Source organism: Carassius gibelio, chromosome B10, assembly GCF_023724105.1.
Source record: "Carassius gibelio isolate Cgi1373 ecotype wild population from Czech Republic chromosome B10, carGib1.2-hapl.c, whole genome shotgun sequence".
NCBI classification, from domain to species: Eukaryota; Metazoa; Chordata; class Actinopteri; order Cypriniformes; family Cyprinidae; genus Carassius; species Carassius gibelio.
This window is the reverse complement of record NC_068405.1, coordinates 9785822-9813698: the sequence shown is the minus strand read 5'-3', so window position 1 is coordinate 9813698 and position 27877 is coordinate 9785822. Positions and strand designations below refer to the sequence as shown.

The 27877-nt window shown below is 36.8% G+C and overlaps 1 protein-coding gene across 1 annotated transcript; it reads right to left on the bottom strand.

Annotated features, from left to right (window-relative positions):
• Positions 1-330: 330 nt before the first annotated feature.
• sppl3 (signal peptide peptidase 3) lies at positions 331-27877 on the bottom strand. The gene is made up of 10 exons (XM_052567658.1): positions 27408-27877; positions 13559-13636; positions 10537-10628; positions 10311-10430; positions 10081-10159; positions 8793-8905; positions 8566-8672; positions 6052-6406; positions 4444-4553; positions 331-2432 (listed from the first exon to the last, which is right to left on the bottom strand). Exons 1-10 carry the CDS (start codon positions 27428-27430, stop codon positions 2361-2363), a joined length of 1149 nt encoding a protein of 382 aa, XP_052423618.1. The 5' UTR covers positions 27431-27877; the 3' UTR covers positions 331-2360.

Below are 27877 nucleotides of genomic sequence, written 5' to 3'. Positions count from 1 at the left end.
ATCAATATACAAGTACTTTGGAAATTAAACCGACTTTTAAAATTATGAATTTCATATAACTTACAAAAAAAAAAAAAAAAAAAAAAAATTGTAAATGGCCAAATTATTGTTACGTTTATGTAACAAAATAAAAAAAACAATGTGTCATGACACGATCAAATATATATATATATATATATATATATATATATATATATATATATTTTATTTTTTTTGCAGTGTAGCAGTAGTCACGTCCTCTTTAGCATACAGCACTAACTAATAATAATGATAATAATAATAATAATAAAATAAATGTTGTGTGGCTGCAGGAAATGAGACACTTATGCATACAGTTAGAGTCATGTTTATTTACAGCAGAATCCTGACTAAGAAGAAAGGGAAGGTTATAAGAGCTGAAATGTCTTCAGTACAGCTCATTTGGATCCACATTTAACTACACTTTTTTTAATTTATTTATTCAATTTTTTTTTATTTTTATACAGAATCCTTTTGGCTGTTAAAGTTGATCGGCCTCTACAGACAGGATGGACGACGGAGGAGAGGAAAAGACCGAAGTACAAAACGAAAACCCACTGCATTAGGGGGGAAAGTTGAGAAAAAAATACAAAAAATGGGATAAAACAAAATGCAATCTTCCATTTAAAAAAAAAAGACCATTAGAGTTTACGTTCAATGCAATCGTCATTTATATTGTTTTTATTTTCCATGTAATGTCTTTTGTGGTTTGTGGGTAAAACAATGTCCATGATGCTCAGGTTAACAGTGTGCCACTGCCAGGCAAACGTTCATACTGAATATTCAGGCAACGCAGTGCCAACGTTAGCGCGAGGTCCAGGCCGGCCGCAGGGGTCAGAGCGGCCCGGTCTCATTGCCCCTCTCCGGTTCATAAACTCTCTTGTGCGACTCTTCGTCCTCGACCCCGTGTCTGCGTCTCAGTTTCAGAGTGTCACACTAGCGTGATTGCCCTGGAAAACGCAGCTTTGAAGAACGACACGCTGTACAATTGACATGCAAGGCCAGACGACTAACAGATTAAAAAACGGGTAACAACAGGTAAAAAAAAAAAAAAAAGAAAAACTCAAAAGGACTGAGCCAGCAAAATGTATTATTTTCTACAACATTACACACACACACACACACGCTCTCAATCTTGAAACTGAATTCCAGTTCATCATTACGGAGCCAAATGGGCTAAAGGAATGACTACAAATGAAACCATTAATGCTTGAAATACTAGTGGAAAAAAATCGGCCAGTTTAAACAACAGACCTTAGTACAATCCTTAAACGTTTCCTTCCATTAGCACGGTAGAGCTCGCCTTCAGCAGTCCGTCCAGAGCCAGTGGAGGCATACATTCATACATCAACACAAACACGAATCACACACTCTTGTCTTCAATAGCCAAACTGAATGGCGCATGGTAATGAACTTTACATGAGAGGCAAAAAAAAAAAAAAAAGTGACCTAGGCAGAGGAATTTAAGAGCGAAAAATGCACATTTTGAGATCTAAGAGTAACAAAATGAAAACGGGTTCCTGTTTAAATGCATCTTCGTTCACACACGCACATGATCTCACGCACACTTGCACCTCGACATGATAACCCCTAATACATGTGTACACATATATACATAGAGCTGTGCGCCCTCACAATTTATAATGCATCATTTCTGTATATGCCAAGAATAAAATCTTTCTAAATAAAATACGTTTCTGCGAAGGAGGGGCTGTTAGAGGGAATCTGGCGGGAGGGAGGCAGGGATGTGGGTTGGGTTTTATAAGGGAAAGAGGAAGAGAGAACGAGGGAAGGAAGGGGGAAAACGATGCTGTCCTCTATTGTGTGCTGGTCCCTTACAGAGTCATCGTCATCCCAAGCTGTGGCAGAATCTAGGTTCCTCGTCCACAGTTCATTTAGAGCAGGAAATAAGAAAGAGATCTCAGTCTGTAAATCCATAATGGTGCCAGATGGTACAAATGGAAACACACTTGGAGCTCAAAGGGGCTCCGGTTCACGTCCAGATGTCAAGCGATTAATGAATCCAGTGGAAGAGTAGAGAATGTGATGGGATAGAAGCAAGAGAGAGAAAGATGGTGTGACGAAGGTGGAATGGAAATGAGAAAGCAAACAGGTAGAGGAAAAAAAAAAGATCAAGAGAGTTTGAATGGAGAAGAGAGGAGTGCATGAATCCATCTGGCAGTGAAGTCTGATGCAGCTGCTCATCCACTGGCTGGAGGATGACAACAGGAATGAGGGATGATGAGAAGACGAGTGCAGTTCCTCTCTTCCGACCTCTCGCTCTCTCTCTCCGGTGGGTGGGAACGGAGGGATGGTGGGAACTTGTGCTGGTCGGAGCAGCATCATACCTCCAGGAAGCGGGGGCTGCTGGACTTGGCGTGGAAGGGCTCGGACCACATGCGCCGCAGGTCCCCCTGAAAGACACGGGCAGAATTACCACCGCTTCACACCAAGAGTGAGTCTGTGTTAATAAACAGCCACATATTTAGAAGCTACTCTCTTGATGGCCAATGAGTCTTTTATTAAATGTAAAAAAAGAAATGAAAATTGTAATGATAATAAACAGCAGTAATAAAAATGACTATAAATGACAAAAAAAAAATAATAGTAGTTTACAACATTACATTGTTGGTAACTTGGAACCTGCAAGTAGTAGTAGAAGTAGTAGTAGTTTTATTAGTAGTAGTAGTAGTAGTAGTAATGATAATATTAATAGTAGTAGTATTATTAATAGTAGTAGTAATAGTAATAATAATAATAATAATATTATTATTAGTAGTAGTATTATTAGTAGAAGTAGTGGTAGTAATAGTAGTAGCAATAATAATAGTAGTAGTAGTATTAGTTAATGCACACAAATTATTTGAATAAAACAAAATATTATTTGATAAATTTTCATTTCATAAATCTATTTAAAGTACAAATAGAATAAAACTACTCTTTTGACAAAAATATATTAAACATTCCAATTAATAATATATTTTATTATAAGTGTATAAAAACAAATTCCTATCTACTATATCTGGTCTGAAATGTGTTGGATAAGATGAATAAAATGCATGGTTTAATTATGCAGACTATTTGATTCGACTGACGCGTGTGATAACACAATGTCCCAGTGTCCATCATTCCTGCACATACATTTGACCCATTAGCAGAGCATTAAGCTACACGCATATCAGAGCTCACAAATACGAGATATGGTCAGAGGTTATTACAGTAAATGTCAGTGGGTTTGCAGCTGCATTACAGTAAGTTACAAAGAACTGTGACATTTCACTCAGCACACTTTCATGCGTCACAGAGGTTATAATTACAGGAGGCTTGTGCAAACATATGTTTATGCATGAATATTGTTCTTCTATAAAACAGCACAGACCTGTGTAGATCTGTGCGGATATGATTACATCCTCATCTTGTTAACGCCTAGTCACACTTTCAATTTCCCAACAAGCACAAATCTTAATTTTGCCTCACCTTCTTTACTAGGTTGACACGGCCATTGAGATTGTTATTAACAGTCATAAAAGTTTCAATGTTACATGTTAAAATGTGCAGAAGTTCTGATGAAAACAGCAAAACGTGCGGCTGTGTTTACGTCATCTATGATTACATCTGTTCAATTCATAAAGGTCACACCCCTCCAGACACACCCCTCACGATCAAACCAACCAAACTCAACCAACAACAAAAGACCTCATTTATACTCTCATAATACTGACAGCTATCCCAACCAGAATACAGGTCAACACAATTTAAACCACACACCTACATGGAAAAACAGTGGGAGCTTCAAGTTTCAGAAAATGGATTTGGAATTTCATTTTCTAATCCTAGTTTTCTTTTCCCTGTTATATTTTTAACAGATTTGAAAACACATCTTGTTGATGGTTTTCACGTCTAACAAGAACTACAACATACCATGTCAAAAAAAGAAAGGAAGTGCTTCGAGACACAACGCATGTGCAAACGGATTAAAATAACATCACATACATTTGACTTGGCATGAACGTTTCCACAAATGTTGTATAATTTATGGTTTCTATGGAAAAGGGAGGCCAGTTGCTATCGTGATGGCACACTCAGAACTTATGAGAATCTTACAACACATGCAAAACAAAACATCTGCCACAGTGAAAAGAAACCGGAGTACTATTGAAGCTTCAATAAGAGGAATGTGAAGTACCCGCAGAGACGCACACAGGTGTGTGCGCTAGCACATAAATAATGTAGCCCAGCGTTACGGATCCGGCACACACCCTGCTCAAATAACCTGACAACGAATCGATGTCGTCTTCTGCATTGTTTCTGAGCAATGACGAAACGGCGAATTTCTATGAAATTAAGTTGACACCGTTATGAGATTCCTAGAAATGAGGCCCTAGCCCCCCATGGGGATTCTGGTGTTGGTGCAAACGGACGCACCTTCAGGTAGGCCATGGTGAGCAGAGGCAGCAGCGTGAAGGGCACCAGGTACAGGAGGGCAGGCTGGGCCGCGCGGTGAATACGGGAGGCCACGGTTGCAGTCAACAGACCTGAGATGGGAAGACAGCAGTATTTTTAGTATACTGTGCAAAAGTCTTAGGCCACTAGTATTTTTACCAGCAAAAAATGGTTCTAAGTCAGTTATGAAACTATAGCCTTTTGTCATGAGAAGTTTTGAAACCATTTGAATCAATATGAAACATTAGACACAAAGAACAACAGTTAGATGGATAGATGTAACAGAACGATGGAAGGACTGAACGAAGGACAGATGGAACAGCAGACAGAACAATAAGATGATGGACAGAAAGGGTTGAAGCAATGACAGAGACAAAGAGAGATCGATAGAACTACAGAATGATAAATAGATGGACAGAAAGAAGCTGAGCTGGAAAGAGAGACGATAGACAGACTATTAGATGGAAAAACAGACAAATCAACAGACAGACAGATAATCACACCGGAGGAACCTTTTCATAATTCCTAGAACAACTTGAAGTTCCCATCTTTAAGTGTTCGCACTGCAGGGACCAGTAATGCATTTAGTTCCAAGAACTCTGTTTGGGGAAATAATTGAGCTCCTACTTCAGAAAAGAGTCTAAAACTGTTCTAGAGGAAATACCAGTGACGTAAGGGTACACCGATTGGCCAAACGCATACGAAACACCTGCTACACAGCATTTTTAAAAAGCCATGTAAAACTATTTACATCATGCAGGCTAGTTATTATAACCATGCTAGAACTATGCAGCGTGTAAGCGCCTACTATATAATATAGAATGACAGACATATGAATATATGATCCAGAAATGATTTATAAAATATATGACTAAACAATAGACAGATATATGAAACAACAGACATATCGAAAGGACAACAAATAGATGGATAGATGGAACAACAGATCAAAAGATGATAGATGGAATTACAGATCTAAAAAAAACTATAGATGGATAGATGAAAAAATATACAGACTAGTGGTCGACCAATTTGTTTTTTGACAGCCGATACCGATATCTTGGAAAAGCAGGGGAGCTGATAGCCGATATAAAGCAGATATTATTATTATTTTTTATTATTATTATTTATATAAATTATACGGCTAATGAGAAAGTATTATAATGCTTGCCTTTCTATAACTAATAGGCCTAATATTAAAGCAATCGTTATAATACTTTCCGTATACATTCATTTCTTTGTTTAACCGTTCTGATTATTAGACAAACTTCTATCAGTGTTAGACAGACATGTTAACGATGACGACAAACAAAAAGAGTGTGAGCGATGTGCGCACTGAGGCACTGCCGCTCTCAACGTTGTCAAAATAAAAGTCCGGCGCACCTCGAACTCATCGGACAAGCAGAAAAACTTGGCATCCGATGCCGATATTTGAAAAATATCAGCCGATATATCAGTCGACCACTAATACAGACTGACAGAATATTACATAGATGAAATGACAGATTTAAATAACGATAAACAGACGAAGAATTGAAAGAGATCAAAAGATCAAAAAGTGTGTTGGGAAGATCCTGTTGCGAAACGCACCAACAAAGTAACCAACGAGGGTGCAGTGGAAGTAGGAAACCCGCTGCATGCGGCCGGACATGTTGACAGAACCGGGCACTTCTCCGTTGGCCTGTTTCTTATAGTTGTCATATCGGAGAACGAAACATAGCAGCAGGCCCGGCATGACGATATCACCGATGCCCAGCATAGAGAAGTGGCTGCCGCTGGAGCTTGGGAACACCAGCTTTCCTGGCAGGGAGAGACGGGGGACGTCCCGTCCCATGCCGGGGCCAAGGTGCAGCTTGCGTGAGAGCACATCGAGGGGGTTGTCGGCGGGCTGCGTGGCCACCTTCACCATCACGTTGCTGTTGAAGATGTAGGCGGAGAAGAAGACCTGCAGGAGATGAGAGAGATGAGTCAGAGGACAGAGCAGCTTGCCTGCTGTTTTAAGACCGAGCTGAGAGAGAGTGATGTCAGGCTTGTGTAAGCGTGTTTGGAGTCATTTGAGACACTGACGAAAATGTCTCGACAGTCAGCATGGGGGTGGGATGGGGAACACATTTCAGAGTTGCAATTACATTATTTGATGTGATCTAGTGGACTAGCAACCAAAGGGTCACAGGTTTGCATTCAAATTCAAACTTAACCCCATATTGCTCCAGGTGCATTAGTCTACATAATAAAGCATCTGTTAAAAGACTACTCACAAGCAATTAAGGAAACAGACTTTTTAGGATTACTTGAATACTTGTGAAACAATTTCATGAGCTGCAATTACATGTTTTATGGCACCAGCTGGGTGGAGTGGCATGACAGTATATGATGACAAATCATTAATGTGTATGACTTGCTTTAATTATTCGCACGTGAGAGAGACAACAAAAAAAAGCAAGATTTTGAAAATAAAATGCAGGATGTTTTCTGAACAAGTCAAGACGAGGAAGAACTTGTTACCAAGCAAAGCTTTGAATTCCTATAAAACAATGCTCTGAAAGCAATATAGACTATAATGATGTATGGCCTGCACGATTAATTGCAATACGGCTTAAATTAAGACATTAATTATTTCTAATTTTTTTTTTTTATAGCAGCTGTATATATATATATATATATATATATATATATATATATATATATATATATATATATATATATATATATATATATATATATATATAAACATACATACACACACACACTTTTTTTAACTGAATAATAATAAAAAAATAAAAATAAATAAGTAAGCTCAAATTATGTTTACAAAACTAATTTCAAGCACATAAAGTTGTTATTAAGCTTAAGTAGTGATGGTAGTAGTGAATTAGTGCCCTTCTGTATAATGAGTGTTCATTTTGTCACCCATTTTTTATTTAGTATTTTGAATTAGTCTTAGTCCTGTGTCAAATTTACTTTTTAGTTATCATATTTAGTTAATCTTGTCCTGTTTTGTTTGGTCAATTTTAGTCAACCTAATGTCTGAGCATTTTTGTCTAGTTTTATGGTTAAACTGAGAAATTATTTTTGCTCAATTATAATTGCAATTATTGTTATTTGAGAGATTTATTTTTACATTCCAGGTATTGCACATTCACAGATGTTTACTTGACCTCATCTATTGCTCTGATTTATTAGAGGCTATTTACAAGAATACATTAATAAATTAACATCAAAAACTTAGACATGCGATCTCACAGTCTAAATTATTAAAACTGGTAAAAACAACCAAAAATCATTATAACAGTTATCCTAATAGTTAATTTCTTATAGTAATTCCAATAATTCAAAATTGAAATAATGTTTCTCTATTAAAACAATAGCAGTTGAGTAAGTGCATTTAATCAACAACTACCAGAAAATGTATACTTTTAACAGAACAGCTCTGATTTGGGGATTTGAACTCTGATATCTGGCAACCGCAAACACGAAAGCTTGTGTAGTAGAGGCATGTTCAGCAGTCTAAATATTTTTCCTATTCGATCGAAAACAAACAGAGATTTTGGTATAGTTTTTTTTTTTTAAATACATTTTAGTGTTGTCTTTATATTTCATGTTGATACAGTCACAGTTATAGTCATCTATTGACTTTATTGTCATCTTGTTTTTAGTCATGGGAAAAGAAAAAAAAGCTTGTCAACGAACATTTTTTATAATAGTTTTCGTTAACGAATTTAACACTTTTGGCATACACCAAGAGTAAAAAAAAAGTTAACTGAAAAAACAACAACTTGCATTTGATTATTAGAAAAACCTATAAAAAAAAAAAAAAAAGGCCAAACTAAATTATGTACATATGTATGGCTTTTTACTGGTAGACTGAGTTATGACATTTTAAATAGAAATTACGGCATGCATTTAGAATGTAAATAGATGCGTCATGCCAACTTTAAGCAAAAACCTTTAGATAAGTGGTCTTTTAGGCCATACAACATGTCTAAACCTTAGTACTGGTTGTGTATAATAGGTTACTGTGCCAAATAATTCACACTTGGTGTGACATGAAGACTTGATGCCTATCCTTAGGAACCAGTGTGACTTGCTGCATTCATTGCTTACCCAGAACACATCATAGATGAGGAGGCCTGACAGCAGCAGGCACGACACCTTGAGACTAGGCAGTCGCACAAATGCAATCATGGCCACACAGAGCCCCATGGCAAGAGCTGCAGGAGATAAAAACACACGATTCAGAGAAAAATACCACCGCACCATGAGGTAAAGCACAGGATGTGTTTATATTCTCTTCCTACACACAAACACAGAGTAACAGCATGCTGACGCACCGTCCATGAGCAGCCAGTGGCCCGTCAGCACCCAGATGAGAACCAGCATGACCGAGAGAGAAAACGACAGCAGCTCCGCCAACGTGAAGCGACCACAGCAGCCGAATGAGATCCTGGAGACAAGAGACACGCTGGCTCACATGCTGAATACACTAGCAAACACACGTCACTCGGCTGAGACATCAAGCTCTCTTTTTCACACCCCAGCATCTGATCTTTAACACTGCGGTCCATTAATACACAAGAGGATTGTTCCAAAGCAAACTGAACCGATTCAAGATTACACTGTGAGATTGAGTGAAGCCACGAGGAAAATCCCTGCCAACAAACAGGTCCATTGTCTGTGTCAAAAAGATTACTTTAAAAGCCAATTTTTGAGGATTCTGAGCATCAGCCAACAAATCTCTTTTAAGTGTTAATAACCTGGGTTGAGCCAAAAAAAGCTATGCAAATAGATTTTTATATAAACTGGGGTCCATATGTCTGAAACCACTTTTTTAATTCACACCTGGAAATATAAAGTTTATGATCTAAAATTTGGATGTAAATTAAGGTTTAAAATATTTCAGAATTTTGCTATTTCTAGGTCACAATTCAAACTAAAAAACAAAAAATTGTGACTGTGTCCACTTCTGACCAACCTAACAAATGAAAAAAAGTGTTCAAGAAAAATCCATACTTTGACATTTGTTACTGGAAAAGGATCACAATATTGATATTTGTAAATATGCAGTATTATATTATTTTGAAATATTCATTTTATTATTAAAAAAAAAATTAATAAAAAAGTACACCTGTCATAAGTTGGAAATGGGAAATGTATCCATATAATAAAAATAAAAGAAAATAATGAAAAAAAGTTACTTAATATTTTTTGCAAAAAGACAAACAAATAAAATATAAGATTTAATCATAGTCATCATTAAATGCTTTATATTAATATCTATTTTTATAATATATTAATGACAAACATAATAATATAATTTTATATTTATATTAACATGTAATTATTTTATCATTTTAAATTATTATTTCAAAATGTAATTAAATAATTTCTATTATTATTTTAATTGTTTATTCCATTTAATACTAAAATGTTGGCAGCAGCTTTTCATCATAAGACTTCATATACACATGCTACTGAGGGACACAATTAAGGTTTCCTAAGTGAATGTCATAAGATTTTGATCTGAATAATTTGAATCCCAATGAGACACTGTTGACATATGAACTGAGGTAGCTGCAGTTAACCAGAAACCACCCTGACGAGTCTGTTAGCATTTCATACTTGGTCTGTGGGGAGCAGGGCCTGGTCAGATACTGGCACATCGGCAGCAGGAGAAATGCAAATGCGATGGTAGCTAGAACTGCGAAAACAGAACAAAACAAACACAAAGAATTACGTAAATATTACTCGAGCAGATCACAGTGCAGTGACAGGCTGCGGCGTATGAACTAGGTCAGTGTGTGAGAAAGGAGCGGTGCAAGGTCACTGCTGTGTTTGTGTGCGGCACGTACCTGCAGTGCATATGGTGAACACCACCTGAACAGAGTCGAAGAAGAAAAACATGACGAGCAGAGACACGGAGGCTCCGATGGGCAAAAACAGCGCCTGTGTGGAGTCTATAGTCTGAATACCTGTGCAAATGCATGAGATGATTCAGCTTCTGTTCAGAAGAGCACACTAACACACATCTTCATCTGTTTCTAGTGTGATTAATGAAGAGGTTAGTGGAGGACTCACTGTTGTTAGAGTTAGCATTGTTGAAGGAGCCAGTGTTGGTGGGGTTTCCATCTTTGTCCTTCTCCTGGTTCTCACAGTCCATGTTTAATGACCTGTGTGGACAGACACAGTTTACCCACAAACCTCAACTTCTCTGCCCCCAACAGCAGGAAGAACTACGATGCAGGAGTCTTACGCTTGATATGATTGGTTTTGACAAGTCACAGACAGCATATATAATTTAAAGCAAATGAAAGATTGGGATGGCCAGTCTATATAATATAGATTGTACTGTTTTAGGCACATCTAACTTTCAAACTCCATGAGTATTAGAATTTGGCCACTTCAAATTTGGAAAGACATATGTTTCATTAGTTAAACGATTGACTACAAAATGCACAAAATGTATGACGCTGTAAATTACACTTCTACACCTCAAAGATGAATTTTCTGTCACAACAAATGAATACAGGCCTATATCATCTGGAAAATGCCAACTAATTCATTCTAATAGATATTTGTACAAGACCCAGATGCTTTTTTGCCGACCTAAGCCAGTACCTATTATTTTTATCCACTATATATTGAATTTTAATTTGTATCTCTTTTTAAGTAACTTTAAATTTTTTTGTTTTTAAAGAGTAAGTCAATAAATCAAATGTTTAAAGGCAGATGTTTGCTCCTAAGTGAAAGCTGTTGAAATCAGACCATCAATCGTGGTTTTAAACGGCTATTTATGGTCAGAACAAACCAAACACCTTTTAATTATTTACTAGGGCCGGGACTTTAATGCGTTAATTGAGATTAATTAATTACACAAAAAATAACGAGTTAACTAAGATTAATTAATTACAGAAAAAAAAATTCCCGCATTTTTAATAACTTATTTTTGCACCGCGGAACGTTTCTCACTGGATGAGTTTTGGCGGGACCGATTATACTGGAGCACCAACTAGCGTTCGCTTCGCATATCACTGCAGCACATCGAGCCTCAAGTATCACCTCATCGCAAAACATATAGCAGCTAGCGTGGACTTTACACTTTATGTTGAACTATGTATTATTTTGTTGGTGCAACAGTTTATGTTGAGCTCTTTATTGTTTTTGCCAAGGTTATTGAGAGTTGGACTTAGTATGTTATGGCCTCTGAAGCAACAGAGAGATGTTTTCTAATAGTCAGTGTTTCCAATGTTCTGAATGTACTTGACAGTATTGTGTTTTACTTAAAAAACACTTCACAGAAGGTTCCAGCACCTATAAGCTACCTGAATTTCTGAAATGTACTATTTCTAAATTGTTTCTAAATATTCTATTGCTACAGTTCATAGCAAAAATTGCACTGGTCTGCTAGACTTAGTTGAACAAAAATAAACAATATTTTGTTGCTTAAGCTTATGTATTCAGTCTTTATTCAATGGTACACTATAAATCCATGTGAAAAAAAAAATATACTTCTCACTGTTCTCAGGTCAAATATTTATATGCGATTAAAATGAGATTAATTTCGATTAATTAATTACAAAGCCTCCAATTAATTAGATTAATTTTTTAAATCGAGTCCCGGCCCTATTATTTACCTACTTTTTTTTCCTGAACAATATAAATCTCAACTTCCTAGTTCGAATGCGTAATATTGTTTCAAATATGAAACAGGTTTGTGTTGGCACAGTTTGCAGTGCAGGCTGCAAAACAAATATTAGCATATTTCTGATCTCTTAGTTATGCAGAGTTGACAGTAATGGTAGCTTGACTAGATCAATTTGGAAACCAAACGTTACCGATTAGTTTATAATTAGAAGGCATTCTTAACATTTTAACAAGCGACAGCAGCCACCAGCTAAAAAACTCTAGATATTTAGCAACATATTTTATGACATTCAATTCAACAATGCTCAGCACAATAAGAGAATACCACATGACTATGTTTGTACATGTACAACACTCACATGATCTACAAAAACAAGATTTTGTGATAGTGTTGTCACGGTACCAAAATTTCAGTATTCGGTACCGATACCAGTGAAAATCCACGGTTCTCGGTACCAATTTCGGTACCCAAGCAAAACAAAAATATGCTAATTATTTTTTTTTTATTAGAATTAAAAAACTTTTTAGCACTAAAATAAAACCAATGCCATTCTTTATACTAATTTACAATTGTGTTTAAAGTTTTTCTACAAGTTATATAATTATGAAAAACATTAAACAAGTTTCACCCAAATTTAATTTGCCTTTTAATTTATGAAATTTAAACATTTGATTTTTGGTAAATAAAGGGGATTTGCTATTAAAATTAAAACATGGAAGAAATATTTTGTGATTTATTTCTTTAAAAAAATAAAAGTTTTATTAATTTTTTCAACAGTAGCAGCAGTATCACATACATTTAACTAAAGTAATATTTAGTAGCACAATGCCTTTATGTAAAAATGAACTTTTAATGAATGCATATTTGTCATTTTAACTGAACTTAAGACTGGTGGTGATGCTTAAGATATTGTAAAAAAAAAAAAAAAAAATAGTAATAGATCATATGAATTATTATTTAAAGATAATACTGCTACTAATTCTACTACCATACTAACAATATACAATGCACTATAGATTGATTCTACTGGGTTCATGAATATTAATCACGTTGTATGCATTCGGTCAAACTGATTTGATGAAATCAAAACAGGGACGGTAATAGATGAACGCCAGCCAATGAAATTGCCATTTGCGCATTAGCTCAAAATCCGGCATATCTTCTTCTTGTTCGATAAATAGGAATAATTCTAAATTAACTAAATGAACATTTTCATGACTGGATTTTGAGATTCCGTCCTCGTTTTCTGCTTCGCGGAAATCATAGCGCTGTATGCGTCAAGAACCGGATTTGAACGGGACCTCGGTACTACCGGTACTTAAAGAAACCTGGTACAGTCAAATTTACATTTTTTTTAGTACCGACTTGGTACTGAAGTACCGGGTTTTTGACAACACTATTTTGTGACAACCCAGCGCTGGTTTTAGGTCTGCAGTGGAAGAGATGAGAGCTTACCTGAAGCTGCCATAGACGATGAGGAGGATGGAGATGAGGAAGGTGGACACCTGGCTGGAGTCAACAAGGGAGTACGCCCTGAAAAGACAAAAGGAAGTTTCTTATTGTATGCCACAACAAAACAGCACAATGAAAGATGCGAGGTCGGATATGTCATACAACAGATACAAAGATAGTCACCCTGTGCAACCCTTCCTGGTTCAAACTATTCACGCCCAAGCTGTAACTTATTGATGCAAGTGTGCAGGTGGAACATGAATCAAAGCTCAGTCTGGTCCAGGTGTTAGAGAGCAGTGTATGAGAAACGTCTCGAGTTACACCATTCTCACCCTCCCCGAGCTCCGCCGAGCGTCTTTTGAGACCTGCGTTTGCCTTTTGTAAATAAAAAGCTTGTAGAGAAAGAGGTCTGGCTGTATGTGCGGAGGTGACTCTTAAAATATGATTATAGTGAGCGGGCGACAGTTTGTTTGCTGGAAAAATAATGTGTGGCTGCGAACAAAAGCGGACTTGATTGTTTGCATTCATGAAAGTATGTATGAATAAGGAAAACGAGAGCGAGAAAAAGTAGGACGGAGTGCTGACCTTATCCTCAAACAACACTCTTTACTACGGACAACAAATGGCTTGAAGAAAAACTCATTAGCAGTCACATAGAAGCCTAACCTCGGCTCTGAACGTAATGATCCTGAAACACAGGACGGACCTATACAGGGCTCCAGACCAACATTTGAGAGCAAGCTCTACAGACCTCTAGTACCTTATTTGGTAACACTGAAAAAGACATTTATTAATAATAAAAATAATATTAATATTTGTACATGTAACATTGATAATATTACGTTTTGTCTCTTGGAATTACACATTTGACAGTAGAATCCATTCCAGATATATATTTATTTTCATTACTACGTCATGAAGATTTATTTTCATTACTACTTTGTCCTATTTTACAGAAAGATAAAAAGTCTTAAAGGGTTAGTTCACCCAAAAATGAAAATTATGTCATTAATGACTCACCCTCATGTCATTCCAAACCCGTAAGATGGAACACAGTTTAAGATATTTTAGATTTAGTCCGAGAGCTCTCAGTCCCTCCATTGAAGCTGTGTGTACGGTATACTGTCCATGTCCAGGAAGGTAAGAAAAACATCATCAAAGTAGTCCATGTGACATCAGAGGGTCAATTAGAATTTATTGAAGCATCAAAAATACATTTTGGTCCAAAAATAACAAAAAAAAATATGACTTTTTTTTCAGCATTGTCTTTTCTTCCGGGTCTGTTGTGAGTGCGTTCACAACGCTGCAGCTCTATCTCGCTATATATACACACACATATATATATATATATATATATATATATATATATATATATATATATATATATATATATATATATATATATATATATATATATATATATATATATATATACTAGGGGTGTAACGATACGCGTATTCGTATTGAACCGTTCGGTACGACGCTTTCGGTTCGGTACGCGGTACGCATTATGTATACCGAACGGTTCGTTGGAGTATTTAATTATATTTGAAAAAAAAAAAAAAAAAGAGAGAGAAATATAATGATATGCGTTCAACAAGGTAGCCCAATAACCCAAACAACGTAACAGGCAACGCCCCTGACACTCCCGAAGAAGAAAAAAACACCATCTTATATGTTTATGTTAGGCTACTCAGCAGGCGCTCGCTCACTCAGTACGCGCTGAAGGCTCGTTGCAAAATAGCCAATGCGTTTAACAGACTAGAAATGAGAAGATCCTCCAATAACCAACAGGTCTGGTGTTTGGGTGCACTTTGGATTCCCTTTAAGCTATAATGGTGATGGCAAGAGAGTGGTGGATAAAAAAACAACGGTATGTCGCATCTGCAACATGACAGGGTACACCAGCGGGAATACAAAAAAAAAAAAAAAACACCAGCGGGAATATCTGGGATATATGCGTCAGTACTATCTGGGAAAAGACGAAAAAAAAGGAGAAACATGCACGCAGCAAACTATCCCTGCAGCATTTAGACACTATAGCTTACAGGGAATCCAACCCAAACACCAGACCTGTTGGTTATTTTAGGATCTTATATTTCTGGTCTGTTAAATGCATTCGACATTTTGCAACGAGCCTTCAGCGCGTGCTGAGTGAGCGAGCGCCTTAGGGGCCGTTCACATATCGTGCCTAAAAACGCATGGAAAACGCTAAGCGCGTCTTTCTCCTCCTTTCCAAAGCGCTCGGGCAGAAGCGCTCATGAGGCGTCTGTCTTTGCTAAGCAACAATGACGTGCTCTCTCCATGAGACGCGGAAATTTCAGCGAAGGATAAATGGATTTGCAGCTCTAAAAATCGCTTGCAGTAGCTCTGCTACTAAATTTATTTCAAAATTGCAATCCATATACAACTATGATCAGCTGATCCTTCATCTTGGCTGAGCTCTCAACGGTGTTACGGGAAAGGATGAAGCTGATTGGTTGGTTCTTGTCACATGACCCGTGGTGCGCTTGCGGCATTCTGAAAAGTTGAGATGTTTTTACATTTTGCTGTATCTAAAACGTATCGAACCGAACCGAACCGTGACATCAGTGTATCGTATCGAACCGAACCGTGAATTTTGTGAACCGTTACACCCCTAATATATACACATACATACATACATATATATATATATATATTTGGGCTGTCACTTTTAGTTCGAAAATCCATTGCACAATCGATCGGACCAACCAAAAAAAGTTTAGAAAAATGAAAATAGGGAATCGATTTTAACCAAATGTGTACATTATTCATTTTTAAATAATTAAACAATTAAAAAATATAGATGTAACAAAACTCACAAATAAGCAGAAAAGAAAATAAAGAATTCCTAAAGTGCAGTATGCCTTGCGAAAGCTAGACAGAAAATACCAGCAATTTACGTGCCTATAGTGACGTTGAAAGCGATCTCTTATGCTGCGTTCACACCAAACGCGAATACAGCATCTGGCGCGAATTATTTCAATGTTAAGTCAATGTAAAGTTGCGTGTACTTGTGTCTGGAGGTCTCGCGGCGAGGTAGACGCGTATTCGCCTTATTCGCGCATCTAGTTACAGGAAATTCTGAGTTATGAAAAGGACCATAGCAAGCTGACAGCGACCGGCTTATGTGGTGGAAAATTGGCAGTAATACCCCCACCTTGCGCAGCTGTACCTGAGTGTCCCTGTGACTTCAGTGCGGTCGGAGCGTGTTTTCTTTTTGAACAGTTGTTCGAAATGGATTGAATCATTATTTAATATAATCTTGGAGATTTTCGAATTGCCTAAATCATAAATTATTTTATTATGGCAGCCATCCCCTGTGCATATATATGTTTTTGGGAACGTTGCATTCCTGTTGCTGTTTAGTAAAACAACAAATTAGTAGTTGGGTCTTCACTGTGATCCTTTTAATGCCATCTAATGATTCAAGTTCTAAATATGCCGGAAAAGATTTTTTTTGGTTAAAGAAATAGTGTTAGACTGTATGCTTTTTAGTGGGTGTCTTTTCTAAATCATGAAATAATTGTATGATTATGTCATTGTTTTTTGCTAATTAAACAGGACACATTCTTATGTATAGTTAAAAAAAATTAATCTGTATTCAACTTTTACTGTTTTGATGCTTGAAACCTTTTTCATCTTTGACCCATTAATACAAATGCACAAAACCCACAACAGCTTAATAACAAAAACTACGTACATTCCATTACTCTTAAGTCAACCTTATTTATTTTTTATAAAATTAGATATGAATATCCCCACATTTCTGCCACAATTCCATGGCTATGGTCTAGTGTTATAGTCTAGTGTTTTGTGAATTGAAAAGCCTTCTGGATTATTGTGACAGAGTTTTTTGAGAATGTCAGTGATGATTCATCTGGCTTTAAACTAGTCACCGGTTTGTGGAGAAGTCTGCAGTGAACCCGAATGCTTTTAACTGGATCTGACAGTGCTGTTTAATACTGGTGAGACCGGTCAGTGAGTAAATGCATTTGCTCTGAGCTTGCACTGTTTTCTAGCCTGAGCTGATGGTCCATATGGTGCAGTTCAAACGTCTAAGACTTTTCATTCCACATTCGACCTGTTTGCCTTTTAATGTTTCTCATATGCAACAGATATGACCAGCAGTTAACAGTTAGTCAAATGGTTGTGTCAACAGTGCAAACTCTATAATAAAATCACACCAACAAGAAAAAAGGTGCAAAATGTGACAATACAGTCGCAGTACAGAGATACATTCTCTCTGCATATATTCAAACTGTAGAAGGGGATGAAAATGGAGGTGAAGATGATGAGGGGTATTTGTGGACAAGGCTCAAAGACAGGCATGAGGAACATGTGAAGGCCCTCAGAGGGCCGTCTGGCCCCTAAAACCCTATAAAACTGCTCAACCCAGCTCTGACCACCAGGAAGTGCTCACTGGGAAACAGAACCGCACATGTAAAACATGCATGTGGTTATCTAGCAATTTCCATTAAAAATGACTTTATTATCTTGAATTCCAGAGGTTAAATAGACTATTCACATAATTAGTGGTGTTTGCTAAGGAAAGAAAGGGCCTGACCAGAATATTATAGAGACTTGGGGTGACTCTTTTGACTTAGGCTAGTAAGCCACCACCCAGAAACACCCTAACAACTTAGAAACTACATCACGCCACTCAGATTTCCTTCTGCAGCATGCTTTTATTCTACATCTTAAGTGTGGTGAGACCTTCAAGGGGACATACAAACAGACAAAAAAAAAAAAAAAAAAAAAATACAAAATGCACAATCTTTGGACAATCATGTCAATGACAGACATTCAGAGTTTGACTCCTGTCAGACATTTCAGGACACTGCCTTCGCTGTTCTGTCCACATAATCTAACAGCTGATAGTTGCTACAGAAAGTCCCTGTAAATACACAAGGGGGTGCTGGGAGGCAGAATGCTGCCTTACTGATGCATTTTTGCAAAAGCTGACTTAAATTATATAGTTAGGCCTACTACAGGCCGAAAATGCAAAAGGGACAAATGTTATAAATTAAGTGAGATCGCAAAGTACAATACAACCAATACGCTAGAGATTTAATTTTATTATTATTATGAACAGTTTGATATACATGCTGATAAGTGGAATACACAGAGAGAGAAAAAGAAAATCACTGTCGTAATCAAATATCCTTTCCTGAAATATTATATGCAGTACTTGACTATACTTTACAAAGTAGAACACTACTTTGAATTCAGTGTACTTGAAAAAATATTACTACAAATTGAGACAAAGGCATCTTCCACTACAATTAAAGTCTAGCACATTTCTTCTAAAAGCTAGCCCATTTCCTGCATATTCAATCATCAGGGTCCAATTCATTCGCCTCCGAGTAAGACTGCTCAGTTAGCACATATGTCTGAGTAACTTCACAGCCTATTGGCTGTAGATTGGCAGAAGTGGCATCATGCAACAGCTTTCAAGAGCAGGCACTTCCCTCTCTACAGCTCACTACCTCATTTATCTTCCACAGCCACATCTGATCATCAATACCTTAAGATTTACACTGATTTGAATACACTATGTATTAGTTTGGTTACGAAAAGCGCTAAAGCCAAGCACACCTGTCAAAGCAAAGTTTCGCTTGAGGCACTTTTAGCAAATTCATGAAAATGGTGTCATTCAGGCTGACAAAACTGTCAACAAAACCGCCAGTAGGACCAATAATCCACTAGGCCATGACAGAAGTGTGGTGGTAAAAACCGCTCTGGCATATTACACAACGAGATCCTGTACTGGGCACTGCATTCAGCACTACATATAGGCTTTTGCTTGCTCTTAAATGCAATTCAGTGGTATGGTACTTCCTGAATACCAAAATCCTATTTAAAGGGACAACAGCTGAGTGTGGGCCAAATGCAATGCAATATGACCATTTATAACATGGCTGTTTGCGGCAATAAGTGCATAAAACCTGACATCACAGTAAACAATTCCATATAACAGCAATAGAAATAGACAGCTTAATAAGATACAGATTAGTAAGACCTGAAATGACAGGTGTTTTTGAGATATATCACAATTTTCTTAAACCATAAAATGTATATTGCTTTTTTTAAATCGTCTAAGCTCCACATTCATTACTTGTCACTTTTCAGTGGCTTTTTGTACGTGGTTTACAGTATACGAACTGCAACTGCAGTCACCCTAGAGTAATCTAGGGTTAAGTGCTTTGCTTGAGGCTTTAACCGCTCAGCTGTCAGTCCATGTATTTCATCTTTAGTCTATCACTAGTTAGTCATCTTATGACGTTTGTTATAAAAAACATTCATAGAAAGTTCAACAGTGCTTCTGTCTGAACTTTCACAATTTAATACAAGGCTACTGTCATATTACTGAACAGATTACAATGATGTTTATACTGAACACATGCCGTCTACCTTAGGCCAAAACAAACAGATTCCCAGTGCTTCATTTCCACTTGAAGTCAACATGCATTCGCAAACAATTTCACTTCCATAATCTATTTGAGTGAAAAAAAAGATATATATCACGGTTAAAACGTCAAGATTTTATCCATTGGGGAATGATTCGGATGGTGTGGGTGTTTTATACCAGAATGGAGCCAGAACATGAAAATATTAGCAATGTCAAATAGGACAGTTGCGATAACAGCAACATCGCAATACCGCACTATTGATGAGCATAACCGCAGAAGAACACAGCAACCGCAATATTTGCGGGTTTTCTTTTTTGTAAGGTTAAGACCTGTTCGATTTACACTTTGTGCATGTGTACTAAATATGAAATAAGTTAGTAACAATAACATAGTAATGTATATTTGTTAAAATAATTTGTCATGTCCAAGGAAAGTGAAATCTCTGTTTAAGCATTGACCATCTGCTGGTCAGCTGAGCCTTTTAAAGTAGCTCTCAAAGATTAAATGATTTTAACAGTGTTTCATTACATCTCTCTTTGAATGAATCTGTATTTTTGAATGTGTAGCTGAATGAACGGTTTAAAGGCTTACTCAAAGACAGTCTCTGGCTGCCACCTTTCAGCATCACAATGAAAGCCTGTCCAGAATGTGCAAGTGAAATATCAACAGGAAAAGTCTCTTGTCTTGTCAATTTTATTGTCAGGTTTATGTTCTGTTATGCGGACTTATTTTGTCATTCGCTGTCATTATTTGTCATTCAAATAATTCATGCCATTTTGGCGCCGTTTAATGTGGAGTGACAGATCGCTGCTGTAGCATCTCAGTTCAACAGAAGCAGCAGCGCTAGCACTAGCACACGTGAATTAATTATCTCCTTCAGATTAATACCTGTTCAGCACAAAATAAACATGATTAAACATCAGAGGCAAGTTAAAAGAAAGAGTACAACTTTACAATATGTATCCTGTCTCATGTAATCAATCGCACCATATAATATATTCATTATAACTTTTACTGTACTTCGATGTTTAATTGATTTTTTTTATGACTGTCAAATAAATAAAATACATAATTCTGATAATAAAGAAATTCAAGTCTACAAAGGTTACATTATCACATCACATTCAGTCAATGTAACATCCAAATTATATACGTATGCAATAACTGTCACAAACATTGATGACTTTTTTTCAGATTAAACATTACTTTTTCAACAGGCACATAGGACGAAAGTTCTCCAGGCCATACAATAGGCCTTGGTGGTTCTTATGATTTCCATTGTATAGCTATACATTTCTTTGCTGCTATCAGAGCCATCTTAACTAAACGTAAAATCTTCCTTTGATCAGGTTGAAGAATTGATTCATCGCCCAATAAGATAAATCTCGGGTCATATGGAAGCTTGACATTAGTAATTTTGTCAATAGTTTGTATTAATTTTCTCCAATAAATTTTAAGTTCAGAACAATTCCAAAACATATGAAATAATGTACCTGTTTTACATCTAGGGCAATATTATGATTATGAATCACTGATCTGGTGTAATCTTTCAGGTGTATAATATACTCCATGTATAATATTGAACTGCATTAATCTGTCTACTATTAAATGAAAACCTTAAAGCACTTTCACAGGTGAGTTCCCAAGTATCTTGTTCAAAAGTACAGTCCAGATCTTTTGAGATTTTCATTTTCTTGAGAAAATTTTGCATGCGTACCTGATATATATGCAAAACTGTCGATATTGAATTGAATCAAATCGGGAATCGAATAAAATCTCAACCTTGTGAATGAGAATTGAATCGTGATCGTTCACAGTGGGAAAAGAAATTAGGGCTTGTCCAAATCCCATCTTTTGAGCTTCAAAGCTTCAGTAGTAATCAACATTCTTCTCTCTAATAACCAAATATTCTGATCCAGCCCTAAAAGAAATACTATGGAAGTCAATGGGAACCACCAAATGTTTGATTACCAACAATCTTCAAAATATCTTATTTTATGTTCAACATAAGAAAGCTACTCATACAAGGTTTGGATGACATGAGGGTGAGTAAATGATGACAGAATTTTCATTTTTGAGTGAACTATCCCTTTAAGAAAGTAATTGCACAGAAAAAAACAACAGTTCAGTGCGTACTTTGTTTTGAAGTCACAGTTTGGTATGTTTTTGATACAGAAGAGATGAAAAAACTAAACATTTCATTCTGTGGTTTTTTATTTAATTTGAGTGAATTCCTGACTAGCCTCGGTCTTCATAAAAGTGGCTACAGCGCACTGTTTTTACTGCAGTCTCTGGTGTTGTAAAATAGGGGAAGAGATTTTAATGTGCTTCCACTTTTGGATGCAAAATATATCTCTAAGTCAGAATTGTTGCACTGTCTATTTGACACACAAGCATATGTTGACGCTCCTTCAGCGAACTGTCAAGTTAAACGGATACTTGCTTTACTAGTCGCAAGGCAAAATAAAAATACTCACACAACTTTCTAAAATTTTCTGAGAATATTAAATCTTAAAATGTCATGCACGGAGGAAAACATGTCTTAAATGCACTAAACATCTCATGCATCTGACAGATGGGCAAGCCACAAACTCAGAAGTTAGTTTAAAGCACATCTCATGTTTAGATTTGTTTTGGAAAGCTTGGATTGTGTGCGTTTTCTGCAGCAGCTCTCTCGGTGTGCTCCATTATATTTTTAAGTATATTGATATAAACCGTATTGCCCATCCGAAGAAGAAACTCAGTTTAAAACTAAGTTCAGCAGACATGTGCTGCATTTATTCAGCTCTTTTTTTATGTTGCCTTAAAATCAAGCCACAGTTTCATCCACTTCAAGCAAATCAAGTGGCACATGCAATGCGACAATGTTGCATTACACAAGTTACCCGAGCTAAAATTAGCAGCATTCTTCTGAATTACACGCCTTACAACATGCATAATCACTGAAAATGTTAATGCACTGATAATAATAACTGCTGTTTTTCTGAAGAAGACTATGAGAAAGATATGCAAAAGACTATCAACAGGGCTGGGTTGAAAAATATAGATTTTAATAGATTCTCATTTTGATGAACTGATAAGGATTCTTAAATCCCAACAATCAACCTTTCAGTCTATGACCTTTTCGGTCAATGCATGTACAAAACTCCACTAACATTGGTATTGTGCCTCTGTTCCAATCCCGTACTTCAGATATGAAACGAGGCCTCTCTGCTTTCAAAATCAGTCAATTTTGTTAGAAAATTCAAAACAAGTAATCTTTTAAATCTCTGTGTCATGACAGATTGCTGAATGTCTCATATAATTGCTCAATGAGTGAACCACAGAAAGACGTCAAAACAGCTATATATATATATATATATATAAAAAAAAAAAAAAAAAAAAAAAATAATAAATTAAGGTTGCACTTTCCACAGAAAACCCATTCAAAGACCACAGCTTGGTATTTAGCTAAAAAAAAAAAAAAACTCTAGAGAGCAACACTATCTAAATATATGCATTATATGAAGTATTTTCTGATAGTTATATATATATATCTTTATTCAACCTGTTCTTCTATATTTAAAGCTTGAATATTGTTTGAATAAAGTACTCAACTTAATGTAAATGTTTTATACAAATCAGTTGTTAATTAACCTTTAATATTATAGTAACTCAGGAAATGACAGGGCTTCCTGTATGGTTTACAGCATTATCTGATGTATACTACCTGTCATGATACAATAATCAAATTAAACAAAGATTGTTACTTAATCAATTAATTGTGAAATGTGTTTCAATACCCAGCTTTAAGTATCAATACTTTTAACGTGACCCATTTCATCCCACTATTAGCTTACCAAGGCATTACATAAATGTTGGATACATGTTATTATGTCTCTGGCTTTCTAAAATTGCTGGTACTTGTGCAGTGCTGTGGTGGGTGAATTTACTCCGCCAACCCCTATGGTGGGAGACCGGTCAAAAATCTCAGATTGACATAAGAAAGCTGATGTATAGAAGCAAAAATGCACACTTGAATCGAAATAATTATATCTTCAAGTCAGACAAAATCAATAGGCGCTCGCTTTTCCACCCAAATTACCTGGAACAATTTGTGCCAGGAGCTTTTATCCCCCAGACCTGTTGCTACTGTGAAGATTAGGCAAATAGTCTGGTGACGTAGGTCTGCACGCGTTTCTCAATACCAGGTATGAAAATTTAGGACTTGCATCCTCGGTAGTTCGGACTTCACCAGTTCGACTCGGGGGTGTGATGTCTGCGATGACACAAATCCGGTAATTCTGCGAACAGCAGCGTACTTGAAAACTTTCTGAGGGGCAAATTTTTACCCTGAACTTTATTTAGATCCTGGTTTCTGCAGCGGACTGCTGAAGTCCCTAGTTCCTGGGGAAAGTTCCTGCGGTGGAACGGGGCTAATGTGCACAGCAAAACACATGCATGTGCAGAGTTTTCACATTTCCAAGTCTGTGATATTTAATGTCTTAATATAAGAGACGTAACATAGATTTACCAGCCACTGTGGTTTCCCACTATCACCATAACCCTCGTAAACATTTAGCCAGTTCTACATCTAGACAAAGTGCATGAATAAAAAGCTCTGCTCATTACATATCTCACTAGTTCAAAATTCATACTTTCTTTTCAAGTAAGCACATCTTAAGACCTGAGATGTTGTAGATATCAAACAAACCTTTTAGGAGGCAAAAATGGCTCACTGTAGTCAATGGTGTACTGCAATGTTGTCACACTTGTGTTCTGTGAACATTTGCTAAGCTACAGATTACAGACGTATTCTAGGCAGAAAAACCCATGGTTCGATTACGCAGAAAAATACAGTATTAAAAGGACTTAATTTATATGAAATATCAACCAAATTTTGTGCCCTTTTACACATACCAAGCTAAAGCATTTTGAAAACTATTGATTAAAGTAGACGTAGACAATAGCCTATTAATGACAAAAGAGCTTGCTTAGTTGACATTGTTCGTTTAAATGGATTAGTGCAAGACAATTACTTGTTCACATACGGCCATGAGGTCAACAATTACATGCAAATTACTCAATCTACTCTAAAAATGAGAATGTGGCATGAGGTCACTGAATAAATATCAGCTGTTGTGTACATGTGTCTCATATATTTGCGTGCATTACAGTATCTGGTAGGGCTGGTCCGAATACTTGTCATTTTTTGAGCTTCGTAGCTTTGGACGTAATCAAGACTGAATATTCAAAGCTTCAGAGGGAGGGGGCTGAACATATTCTTCTCTCTAATGCAGTCTACAAAATACAATACAGAATCTATATGCTGTCTGGATGTGGCGTAGCTGACAAATTCCCGACAGTAAACTGCGGCTGCGCTCTAATTATTACATACCGACTCAATTTTAAATGGTTTTCAATGGTCGCTTTGTCGCGTACCTTGTAGACAGAATTTGGACAGATGTGGCACGACACAACAACTGTTGAATCCTGTGTAGACAGTGTAATAAAGGCAGGAATATCAGTTTGCCAGGTGTTAGAAATTTTATATATAACGCTTACAAATCATACAGAATTAGTTTTTTTTGAGAAAGTAAAAATGCACAAAGCTTCCTGTGAGGGTTAGGGTTAGGTGTAGGGTTTGTGAAGGATGATAGAATATACAGTTTGTACAGTATAAAAACCATTACGCCTATGAGATGTCCCAGCTATGTGTGCGACTCAAAATTAAAATCGAATGCCAACCCACCGAAAGAATATTCGAATAATCTGGTCCAGCCCTAGTAGCAGATATAAATCAGTGTTACAGTTCACTGATAAAGTCAAGTGTACTTCAACTGCTGCTTTAGTCAAGAACAACTGCAGGCAAATCATGGCTGACAACTTAAGATCAACAATACCATGACTCTTCAAGAAAAGTAAACATCATTCAATACTGCCCAGTCGAGATATTAGAGATGCAGACGGTTATGAACACATACACACCAGTCAAACTTCCTGGAAAGCCGTTTCATCGACTTGAGCTCAGATAACTAGATAAGTGAGATTCAGAAGAAAGTTATGAAAAGATTATCTCCTATCAGTTTCAGATATACAGACTCCACTTTTTATCTTATAAACACAATGATTAACTTCTGAACAGTATTTTCGAACTTTTATTGCAAATATATTTTAAGTAAGTTTTAAATAGATAATTATATAAACACAGTATATATATATATATATATATATAAAATTGTAAAACATGTACTATACAACAGAATATTGTAATAGCATGATTTAATCTAATAATGTATGCGTGCTAAATAGTAATATTATATTAAGTAATATCTGATTATAACAATTAACTTATAATATAAACTAGAATATAAAAGTGTACTAAAAACTTAACATTACATAAAACTTATACAGTATATAACATTACATATACACAAATTTGTCATTTTATATTATGTAATTTATAATATTACACATGATATACAAATCAAATTGTGCAAATCATGATAAATGCACATATATTTAGAGAACTTCTTAATATAGGCCCAAAACTTGGCAGACATCAACTTGGTGGTCTAAAACATTTCACACATTTTCACAGTTTATCTCCAGCTTGATCTCAGTGAAACTGAAAACCTGACACAGGTGAAAGAGTGAGGCATATGCTATCATTCAAATCAACCAAGAGTTAAAATGTGGGACTCATTTCACAAGAGTTGAATATCTTGTTTACACATTACACCCTGCATCTCTAAACCTAGAGTGCCGTCTACCTAGAGAGCATTTTAGGTCATCTGATTTAGAATTAGAATACGCCAAAACCGGTTGTCTGTGTAGTCAGCTTCCCTGGGCTTATAAAACACAGCCCGTGTCTTGCATATACACTGCTCTCTTCCTTAAAAGACTGGATTAGAGCAGCTAATGAGCTAAAGCACCGCGAGCACGACCCAATCTACGATTACCGGCTACTACAACAAAGCTTCTAACGACAAACGACGAAATAATGATAAAAATCAAATGACATTATGATCATGTTTCAGATTGCACTGGTGGTGTTAGCACGTTAGCGCACTGCATTTCCCTTTGTGTCACCACAGAAGCAACCACATAAACACACGCACACGACGGGAAATATGCGTTATTAATAGCAGAAGAATTGGTAAATAAATCATTTGTGAGGTAAAACGAATTAATTTAGTGGCTGGCTTGGTGGCGGTTGAGATTAAAACGCCAAACCGTATATAAGAGAGCTAATGGGCTAACGTTACATTAGACCCAAAATACGCCTCAAACCTATCACCTGAGCGCAATGCTGCCGTGTTAACATCGAAACTGAGGTAAAAGCACACCTTTTAGACGCTGACACTGGAAATACGAGAGTTAAAGCGCACTGAATATCAGTGTTTTGTGTCTGAATGGTAATATTTGCAGGCACTCACCAGGAGTAGCTCTGCTCCGCCATGTCCGTCAGTCAGTCAGTCAGGCAGCAGCTGAGGACTCGGGTTCGGCTCAAACGACGAGATTATCTCCTCCACAAGCTCACGATCTCGCCTTCTTCACTGAGCCCCCTCCGTTAACAACATGGCGATGTGTTTTCCTTCGGCAGCTCGCAGCAGAAATGACAATGATTGTGGCTGTGCTGCTAGTCGCGGCAAAGAAACAAAAGCAGTCCGGGGGAAAACCGAAACGTTTGGCTGACTTCAGCTGGCTGGCTGTCCTCGCAACAGGCCCCGCTTTCAAAGGCCCTCAGATGAGCTGCAAACCCATCTTGGGTGTGCATGCAGAGAGAGAGCTGTGTGTGATGATGGGTTCGTAATGGAAGCGCACGGATAGCTTTGTTTTCTGTGGCGAGCGAGCGACTGTCGCCTATGCCAGAGGAGTGCGCGTGCACGCGATTGCCCACACAGAT

Coding starts and splice junctions, on each gene's coding strand:
- sppl3 (XM_052567658.1), bottom strand. CDS start 27,430: ATGGCGGAGCAGAGCTACTCCTG. Junction 10,629..13,558: donor ATCGTCTATGGCAGCTTCAG/GTAAGCTCTCAT, acceptor CTGTCCACACAG/GTCATTAAACATGGACTGTG. Junction 10,431..10,536: donor CAATGCTAACTCTAACAACA/GTGAGTCCTCCA, acceptor GCATTTGCACAG/GTATTCAGACTATAGACTCC.